This window comes from Mastomys coucha, unplaced genomic scaffold (genome assembly GCF_008632895.1).
Source record: "Mastomys coucha isolate ucsf_1 unplaced genomic scaffold, UCSF_Mcou_1 pScaffold22, whole genome shotgun sequence".
In the NCBI taxonomy this organism is placed as follows: Eukaryota; Metazoa; Chordata; class Mammalia; order Rodentia; family Muridae; genus Mastomys; species Mastomys coucha.
In genome coordinates, this window is record NW_022196905.1 from 118,041,334 (window position 1) to 118,051,584 (window position 10,251).

At 42.3% G+C, this 10,251-nt stretch overlaps 1 protein-coding gene across 8 annotated transcripts in view; it reads right to left on the reverse strand.

The window, feature by feature from the left end:
* The window catches only part of Mphosph9 (M-phase phosphoprotein 9), a 69,363-nt gene that overhangs the window by 28,386 nt on the left and 30,726 nt on the right, over positions 1-10,251 (reverse strand). For all 8 annotated transcript variants that reach the window (XM_031337917.1, XM_031337921.1, XM_031337920.1 and 5 more), the window contains 4 exons: positions 7,013-7,100; positions 5,311-5,526; positions 1,570-1,617; positions 664-728 (listed from right to left, as the gene is read on the reverse strand). In XM_031337917.1, the coding sequence (XP_031193777.1) occupies positions 664-728; positions 1,570-1,617; positions 5,311-5,526; positions 7,013-7,100 (417 nt within the window). The remainder of the gene's footprint in view (positions 1-663; positions 729-1,569; positions 1,618-5,310; positions 5,527-7,012; positions 7,101-10,251) is intronic.

Genomic DNA, 10,251 nt, shown 5'->3' on the forward strand with positions numbered 1-10,251 from the left:
GGCTGGCCTCGAACTCAGAAATCGGCCTGCCTCTGCCTCCCAAGTGCTGGGATTAAAGGCGTGCGCCAACACCGCCCGGCATAAGGATTTAGTCTTAACAGTATGTACTTGTACATGTTATTCAGGGGGTTGCAATGCACCTCCTGTGGTGCTGGGAACTGAACTTGTGGATTCTGGAAGAGGGGTGTATGCTCTTAATCACTGAGCCACCTCTCCAGCCCTAGAAATTTAGATGTTTCTAATCATTTGCAATATGGATCATTTATGATCAGACTTCATTCAGACTTCTCATTATGCTAAAAAGAATAAAGCAAAATGTCTAGGGAAATGCACGTACCTGAGACTCAACCACCAATATATTCTATTCTATTCTATTCTATTCTATTCTATTCTATTCTATATATTTATTCTTCCAGAGCTGAGGACTGAACCTAGGGCCTTGGGCAAACTCTCTTCCACTGAGCTAAATTCCCCAACCCCACCAATATATTCTAATCACTTAAAAAACTCCTAAGATAAAATGTAATGCATTTACATGCCTAAGGATTAGGATACAACTAGATCTCAAATGGCTTTAAAAGTCCTCGATAGAGTTTCTTTTCCTCACTGTCAATACAAACACAAAGGGCAATCAGCAGTACAGTTTATTAGGAGGACACCTACCTTTTCAAGTCAGAAATCTGAGTGTGTGCATCAAGCAATTTGTTCTCAGTTGTGTTTAATGTATCCTAAGGGGAGAAAGAATTTATATAACTGAAGATAAGCATGCAGATGAAACCTTTTACTTCAAAATGTGTCATAGAAAGGAAATGTAAGGCTAAACAGCCAGCTGTTAGCTGCAATGGAACTCGACAAGGATAGCATGAACTGTGGAGCCAACGTGGGCAACTCAAGGGGAAGACAGTAGCCCTGCCCTCGCCCAGGGACTAACAGAAGCAGCGCACTGCCTGCCCTCTCAGAAGCAAGCTCACCGTAAAACAGGTCTATGGTAGGTCCAAAGGTGACGACTGAAGGCTTAGCAGAACAGTACAACAAAAACCTTCAATGATGTGCAGGCAAAATGAACTCAGTCTTAGCTGCAGCCTCAGAGGGTCCACTAACCTTACAGATCCATTATCCCCTACAGCATTCAGTTGACTGGCTGGAATCACATACTGTGGGGACTCACTGAGACCAGACACTTAGCTCCAAACAGAGTTTTAGTTAAGAATTCAGATGCAATGTATACATTTTTTACTATCCCATAAAAACTACTGCTTTGAGAATTCTAATTCTACACTTACAGGGAGTAGATGGTCATCTGAGTATATGCAATAAACTTCTGCCCAGTTTCTTCTCAATCCATATCAAATGCAGCAGCCATGCAATAGTACTTGGTAAATTAACAGACCTCACAGATGTGTCAGTCAAGTAGGGCAGATATTTAAAAATAAAGTTATCAACACAGGAAGGGCAAGCACATGGACTGTTTCAAAAAGCTCTCAATGGAGAACAGGGAGAAGGGTCAGGCCTTGGCTTCACAAGCCAGTGCCTATGGAAAGCACGCTGTAAATCCAGGTTCACCCTTACCTTTACTCGCCCGTGTTCCTTCCCGAGAGACTCATACTCTCCTAAGAGCTGCAAAGAAAACAGAGAATTGTACACAGAACTAACAGGAAACAAAAGAACAGCACTCTTCCAACCGCCGAGGTCAGCAAGGAAAGGCTGACAGAGAAGCGACAGTTCTAGCAAAGAAAGCCCTTTAAGTCTGAAATAATTCTATTTCGTGTATTTATTTTTTAAATAAACCTTCCTTCTTTTTTTCCTAAGATGTATTTATTTTATTAGATTAATTTATTTATTAGATTTATTTATTAGATTAATTTATTTATTAGATTATTTATTAGATTTATTATTTATTTATTTTATTTATTTATTTTATAGAGCAGAAAGTAATATGCCTGAGAGAACAGAGCTACAGGACCTAAGACAGCTCAGCAACCCTCGTCCTCACACACACTCATTCCAAGGAAGCCGCCCACCAGTAAGCCACCCTGCCCAAGGCTGCAAAGCTACCTCTTTTTTCAAGCTAGCTCTTTTTTCTCTTTTTAATTTGTGTGTGTGTGTGTGTGTGTGTGTGTGTGAGAGAGAGAGAGAGAGAGAGAGAGAGAGAGAGAAAGAGAGAGAGAGAGAGAAATATGTATGGATATCTGAAGAAGCTAGAGGAGGGCATTGTATCTCCAGGAGGTGGAATTACAGGAGTTCTGAGAGACAGTGCAGTGATTAAGAGCATTCACTGCCCTTCCAGAGGACTCAAGGTCTGTTCCCAGCAAAGCTACTTTCTAGTCAGCTTTGAAAAGGTCAATCTTAACAGATAATGTACCTTTCCATACAGAAAAGGCCCTAACATTAAAACACAAGAAGGAGATGAGAGGAACAGAAGGCAGGGCTGAAAATAAAAAGTATATTTTAAAAAATGATGGATGTGGGTGGGGTGGGAAGTCATTAGAATAGAACAGAGTATTTCAGGGGAGTCACTGCCTTGAGAGGGCTTTTTAAAAAACACGCAGGCCTAGAGAAATAGCTCAGTGGGTAAGAGCACAGGTTGTTCTTCCTGAGGACCCAGGTTCAATTCTCAGCACCCACACAGTGGCTCACAACTCCAGTCCCAGGAGATAAACCACCCTCTTCTGGCCTCTGAGGGTACTGCATGCACGTGATGCACATACACACAACTCAGACAAAACACTTCAGTACACATTAAAAACAATACAATTAATTAAAATGCTGGAATGGATATGTATACACATTTTATCTCAGCACTCAGGACACAGCAGCAGGCAGATGTCTGTAGGTTTGAGGACATTCTGGTCTATACAGTGAGTTCCAGGACAACCAGGGATTGTATAATAGACATTGTATCTTTTAAAAACAAGCAAACAAACAAAACACAAACAAAATTAAAATAAGAAAAAGTTTTAAAAGTTAAAGAATCTATGTGAAATCCAACATCAGTCTAATACGAATTCTCAAGAGAACAGAAAAAAAAAAAAAAACAACTAAGAAAACAGAAAACTCCCAGAGTGACCAGTCTTGTGAATGCCCCACAAAACAAGGAACACAGAACCATACCACATCATCTGAGGTAGGATAAGACCCCAACATTTCCAGAGAGAAGAACCAAACCAGTGACAAAGACCACTGTCCACAACAGAGGTGGGAGGCAGAAGTCACAGGCCATGATCAAACGGCTTAGAGCAACTGCAGCCTGTGGGATTACCACAAGCAATGGGAGGATCTCGCCACCAGTGCAGCTTCCATTCAGACTCAGGGAACCATGTCTGTGTAATTCCATGACAACATGCCCTCGGCTACCAGGAAGACATCAAGACAAAATGATTTCAGATCCCTTACGCACCATAACTTAAGAATTCAGATATTAAAACTTTAAGAGAGCCAATAAGATGGCAGGTGAGGACCCTTGCCTAGACGATAAGATGAGTTTGAGTCCCAGGACCCAGGTCAGAGTTGTCCTCTGACCTCTACATAGCATAATATGTGCATTTGTGTAGACACACATACATACACAAACATACAAACATATAAATAAAATGAAATAAATGTAAAAGAAACTTTATGAAAAAAAACAAAACAAACAGACAACCTGGAACCCAATCCAGTATCAATGTTTTATGAATCCTTTTTTTTTTCTTTTTTTTTTTTTTTTTTTTTTTTTTTTTTTTGCTTTTTTAGGACAGGGTTTCTCTGTGTAGCCCTGGCTGACCTGGAACTCACTCTGTAGACCAGGCTGGCCTCAAACTCAGAAATCCACCTGTCTCTGCCTCCCAAGTGTTGGGATTAAAGGCATGCACCATCACTGCCCAGCTTATAAATCCAATTTTAAGTGAAATTAAATCCACATACACTCTGACACTCTCTTCTGGCCTTTGTATATACCAAGCAAGCACACAGCACATATGCATGCATGCAAAACACCCAATACACACAAAATAAAAATAAATAAATCTTAAAAAAAATTCAAATCCAGGCTGAGCAAATAGCTCAAGTGGTACAAGTTTTTGATGTGCAAGCTTACGCTCAATCCTTGTAAGCCACCGTGGAAGAACCAACTTCTCAAAGTTGTCCTCTGACTTCCACACACATGCCCACACTCATGCATCATACATACACATACATAATAAAGTTTAAAAAAAAAAAATCAAACTAAGCTAGGCAGTGCATGCCTTTAATCCCAGCACTCTGGAGGCAGAGGCAGGCAGATAAGTTCTAGAACAGCCAGGACTATAGAGAGAAACCCTGTCTCAAAAAAAGAAGAAGAAGAAAATCAAACTGGCTCTAAAGAACCATAGATGCAGCTATACTGACAGTATAGCTTACAATGTCCTGGACTCTGTCCACAACACCTCAGACAGGGAAGAGGAAATGGACGATTACGACACACCACAGACAGTACACATGCATACACTCACAACAACATCATTAGGATCTTAGACTCTATCTGTGCAATGGGATGGGCTAGGAGCGGGTGGCAACACACAAGAACAACAGTAACAGCCAGGCATAGGAGTGAACACCTATAAGTGCAGCACTCAAAAGACTGAGGCAGGGGAATCATGAGTTTAAGGCCAGTCTGGGCTACATGGCAAGACCCTCTCTCACAAAGAACCCTGCTCTAAATGTGGCTTCTATCATTTTACCCTGCCAGACACAGCTATGACAGCTCCCACATTGACGTACTAGAAACAGAAGAGGGAGGGAGCTCAGCCAGCCTTCTCCAGCTGACTCCCTGCTGGAGGATGAAGCTTCCAGTGACCGCTTCCATCAGGAGGGTACCTGGAGCTACGAGCAGTTACTTTAGCGTCTAAGGCTTACACTAAAATGTGCCTAGGAAGGTCATCACAGCTTCAGAGCATACACTAGCTAACACATTACTTTCGGCCAGCTATGGCTTAAATGGGAAATGCTCCCCACAGGCTTCTGTTTGAGCACTTGGTCCCCAAGCTACTGGCACTGTTTAGGAAAGCTGTGGAGACTTCCTAGAGGAAGTGAGCCACAAGGACTGGGCCTTGAGGTTTTATGGCCTGGGTGAACTTCCTGCTCACACTCTATTTCCTAAGTGTGGCTGTCATGTGACCATGCAGCCCAGTGCTCCTGCCACCACATTCTCCTTGCCTGTAGCCGTGGTTTCTCCTTCATGATGGAGGATCCTTCCTGAGCTGTAAGCCTGAATCAGCCCTTTCTCCCTTAGCTGCTTCTGTCTGAGGAAATCAGACAGGAGCACAGTGCTGAGCTCCTGGGTTGGCTACTCACATCCTCAAACATTTTGTTTTCTTGTCTCAGTCTGGCTTCTTTATCATCGGAGAGCTTGTAAGCATTCTCAAAGGCTTCTTCCAGATCCTGCAGCCGACACTTTAGCCGGCTGATGGTGTTATCTTTCTCTTTGGTGCTTGTCCTCATTTCTTCAATTCGTTCCTGCAAAATTTTGGAGGCACTGCTGGCTGCATTGAAGCGTTCTCTCAAGTCATTCTACACAGTAAAGACAGAGATAAACCACTCTAAGTGAAGGTGCCTTGGTATTAGCTAAAAAAATTACATGTATTAGAACAAAACATACAGGGTTGGAGAGATGGCTCAGTGGTTAAGAGCACCAATTGCTCTTCCAAAGGTCCTGAGTATGGTGGCTCACAACCATCTTGTAATGAGATCTGATACCCTCTTTTGGAGTGTCTGAGGACAGCTACAGTGTACTTACATATAATAAATAAATAAATCTTAAAAAAAAAAAAAAAGAACAAAACATACAGATGGGAATAAGCTACTTTAACATTATGTTGTGTCCCAGGACAGAGTCTAGAAAGGACCACTCTAATGAAAAAAAGCTACAAGTTTAACCAAAGGTGGACACAAAAACCAACTACACAGGGATACAATGATTTCAGGACCCACATAGATGGGACTGTTTGTGGATCACCCCAATGAAGAAATAAATAACTTCAAACGTCAGAGGAATTAGGAAACTGTCCTAGAAAACATGCTCAAAACTTATGCTGGGGGATGGGAGCTTTTTTTGTTTAAGCATTTATTTATTTTATGTATATGAGTACACTGTAGCTGTCTTCAGACACATCAGAAGAGGACATTGGATCCCATTACAGATAGTTGAGCCACCATATGGTTGCTGGGAATTGAACTCAGGACCTCTTAACCGCCGAGCCATCTCTCCAGCATGGGATGGGTTTTTTTAAATCATACTCTATGAAAATATAAAATTAAAAATGCATTTCACATGTTAGCATTCATTCAATGGTTATGTCTGTAATACCATATAGGTACCAGGCCACAGCTTGTCAAATGTAAGATTAAGGCTGGGTCCAATACCTCAAACCCCAATTCAATTGGTTTGAAAGGCTGAACTGCAAAGACTGCTTAAGCCCACGTGTCCAAGACCACTCTAAGCTATAGCACAGCAAGACCCATCTCTAAACAAAACAACGGAAAGTAAGATTAACAAGGAAGATACTAATCCCTAACTTCTCGCTGGAGTTTACCACTTAGACAAAGCCAACTAAAACAAAGCAACAAAGGGTGCGGTGATTCAGTTTCTAGACACTGGCCTAGCTTAGCAAGGATCTGAATTCTACCTAGAAGGGGACCAGGCATTAAAACAGAGACAATGTATAGAACAAAACAGGTACTTTTTTCACCAAAATTTTGCTTATAAGGTACTATATAAAGAATAAAACAGCCAGGTGTGATGCCTCACACCTTTAGTCCCAGCACTTGGGAGGCAGAGGCAGGTGGATCTCTAAGTTCAAGGCCAGCCTGGTCTACAGATCAAGTTCCAGGACAGCCAGGGCTACCCAGACAAACCCTGTCTCAAAAAACAAAACAAAACAAACAACAAACAAAACAGACAACAAACCCACCATCTGCACTCAGTAAGACTCAAGATGCAGTGATCTACATGTTTTAAACATCATGCGCTAGAACCGGCCCTCAAACAAGCACATACCACTTCTATTTCTAGTAAGTTGTTCTTCTTCTCAAGTGTCCGCACTTGACTAGTAGCTTCATTCAATGCACTATCCAGCTGGCTACATCTAGGAAACAGAAATTTAGAATCAGTTAGAAAACAAAATAATTTCTTATTAGACAAACCCAAGAAACTTGCAGATCTGTAGAATAGAGCAAGCTCCCCAATGTTAGCCAACACCCAAGACACCACTTTCGTACAAGCACATCCCAGATAGTCTAGCATCTAAAGACAAAAGGTTACCCTACATGCTAGCAATGATCAGAATGATCCCTAGGAAATACCAAGAGGAAGGTTTTAGTTTAGAACATAGCACAAGACCTTGAGTTCAATTACCAGCACCAGAGGAAAAAAGTGAGAACATTAAGCTGTGGAGAGATACTGAAATATTCACAGCACTACTATGAAAGGTGGGTGGAGCTGTGTCCTTCAGCACAAACACAAATGTGGCACTTGTGATGATGAAGGTTGCTAGGTCTAGAGGAGAGGAAATTCAGATGCCATGGCCCAGTCTTGAGAATGTGCTGAGCGAAGTCTGTCACTATGTGTCAGCAACAAAGCACATACAGAACTTCTGTGGGAGCCTGGCTTCCATTCCCAGTACCCCGCCTCCGCCCCACCCCACCCCCAAAAGAGGAACGATAAAACACTGGGACTTCCCTTGCAGACTGAGCAAGTTCCTGGAGACTCGGGAGAACAGAGGTGGCCAGGGTCAGGAAGAAGGAGGTAGGGAGGAGATGACCATCTAACAAGCACAGGGCTTTAGTTCATTATTGACTTTTGCTTTTCACTTTTCTTTTTCTAACATTTATATATTTGTACTGGGGGTGGAGGGGCTGCTGGGAATTGAACTTAGTACCTCACACACGCTAGGCAAGCACTGTACCAAATGAGCTACATCTCCAGGATAGAATTTCAGAGGTTTTTTTTTTTTTTCCTCTTTTCATTTACTTATTTATTCAATGGGGGATGGGGGTGCATACCTGGTGTGTGTGTGTGTGTGTGTGTGTGTGTGTGTGTGTGTGTGTGTGTGCAGACAACCTGCAGGAATCTCTCCTTCTTTCCTTCCACCATGTAGTTTCCAGGGATCAAACTCAGGTTGCCAGGCCTAGAATCAGGTACCGCTCTACCCAGAGTTTGCTTTGCAAATCAAAAGCAATTCTGGAGCTGGATGGCTACACAACAATGTTAACAGATTTCAGCCTCCCAACTGCGCACTTAAAACAGTGAATTCGTTATGCATAATTTGATATTTAAATTTTATATTTTTAAAATAGAGAACACTGTACAAAATGGCTTAATGTTAGTATGGAAAAATCTGCCTGGACATACAGTGAGCAATACAGTTTCTGGAGAGATATAAAGAGCTGGACTATTTGAAGGCAGGGCACAGCATCTTTCCTGAGCTATTTTAAACTCAACATTAATGCGCTGTTCATTTTGTTGAACGCATACATGTGTGAAGAACTGGAGGGATCTCAGCTGTCATCTGCAGGACTGCCACCAACCTCCTCTGAGAAAGGGTCTCTCTTTGGCCTGGAGCTCACCCTGCTACTCTAGGGTGGCAAGCCAGTGAGACCCAGTGTCCTTTTGTCCCCACTTCCGTGGCACTGGAATTACTAGTGTGCCACCATGCTCAGCTCTTCTTTACATTGAATGTCTTCACACTTACAATCAAGCACTTGGCCAACTGAACCATATTCCCAGCCCTGAAGTATGAATCCTTTTTTAAGACTGCATTTTTAATATTTTATTTTTTAATTAATTCTTTAAGATTTTATCTCATGTGTACAGATATCTTCCTGGATGAATGTCTGCATGCCATATAGGTACTGCAGTTTCTGGGCGGGCAATGGATCTCCTGAGAGAATTACAGACAGCTGTCAGCTGCTATGAGAGTGCTGGAAGTTGAACCAGGGCCATCTGGAAGAGCAGCCAATGCTCTAAACTATTGAGCCATCTCTAGCCACAAGATTTATTTTATCTTTAATCACGTATATACATATGTTGTAAGAGTAGAGCAAACAGGGACACCTCATAAAAATACCGGGAAGCCAAGAATGTCCATTAAGCTTAAAATCAGGGAGCTTCAAAAGAATTTACTGAATAAACATCCATCCCCAGGAGATGCCCCAATTGCAGGGAGTAATGCTCGGTTCTGCGAAATGTCCCACCCGCCGTGAGAGGCGGATCTCTCACCACCTCTTCTACTGTAAAAGGTATCTCTTCACCTGGAGCACAAAGGGCAATGGAAACAAAGAACAATGACCTCCACCAAGGATAACCAACTCATGCTGTAAACTAAAACCTATGTTCTGAAAGGTTATAAAGAGTGTGTGCTTTTGTTCCTCGGGGTCGCCTCTGCCCCAATTGCAGGACAACCCCAGTATACTGGATCATTAAACTTCTTGCTTAATGCATCGATCTTGATGTTCATTTCTGTGTCTTTGTGAGTGGGAACATCCTGGGCATAAGACTTGGCTCTCAGAATCTTACAATGTGTGTGCCACATATGTATGTGCCTCTTTGAAAGCCAGAAAGTAGATCCCCAGGAGCTAGAGTTATAGACAGCTAGCTGTGTGCAGCCTGACAGGGCTGCTAGGATTGAACTCAGATCTTCTGGAAGAGAAATATATGCTCCTAACTGGTGAATTATCTCCCCAGTCCCTAAATTTTGATTCTTTTTTTTTTATGTATATGAGTACATACTGTAGTTGTATAGATGGTTGTGAGCCTTCATCCAGTTGTTGGGAATTGAATTTAGGACCTCTGCCCGCTCCAGTCAATCCCACTCACTCCAGTTGGCCCCACTTGCTCCAGTTGGCCCCGCTCACTCAGGGCCAAAGATTTATTTATTATATATAAGTACACTGTAGCTGTCTTCAGACGCACCAGAAGAGGGCGTCAGATTTCATTACGGGTGGTTGTGAGCCACCATGTGGTTACTAGAGTTTGAACTCAGGACCTTCAGAAGAACAGTCAGTGCTCTTATCCGCTGAGCCATCTCACCAGCCCATGATTCTTATAAAGAAGAATTCCTTTGCAAATTATCAAAGACCATCAACAAGGTCCACAAAACTCAGCTACCAGCTGACTTTGTGTTTAATGATTAAACTATATGAGGTCTGGGTTAACACTGATTACATGCCAGGTCTATGTTAAACACTTTAAATTCAGCTTCACATCTTTCTTTTACAATATTTGTGGTGGGGGGGGGG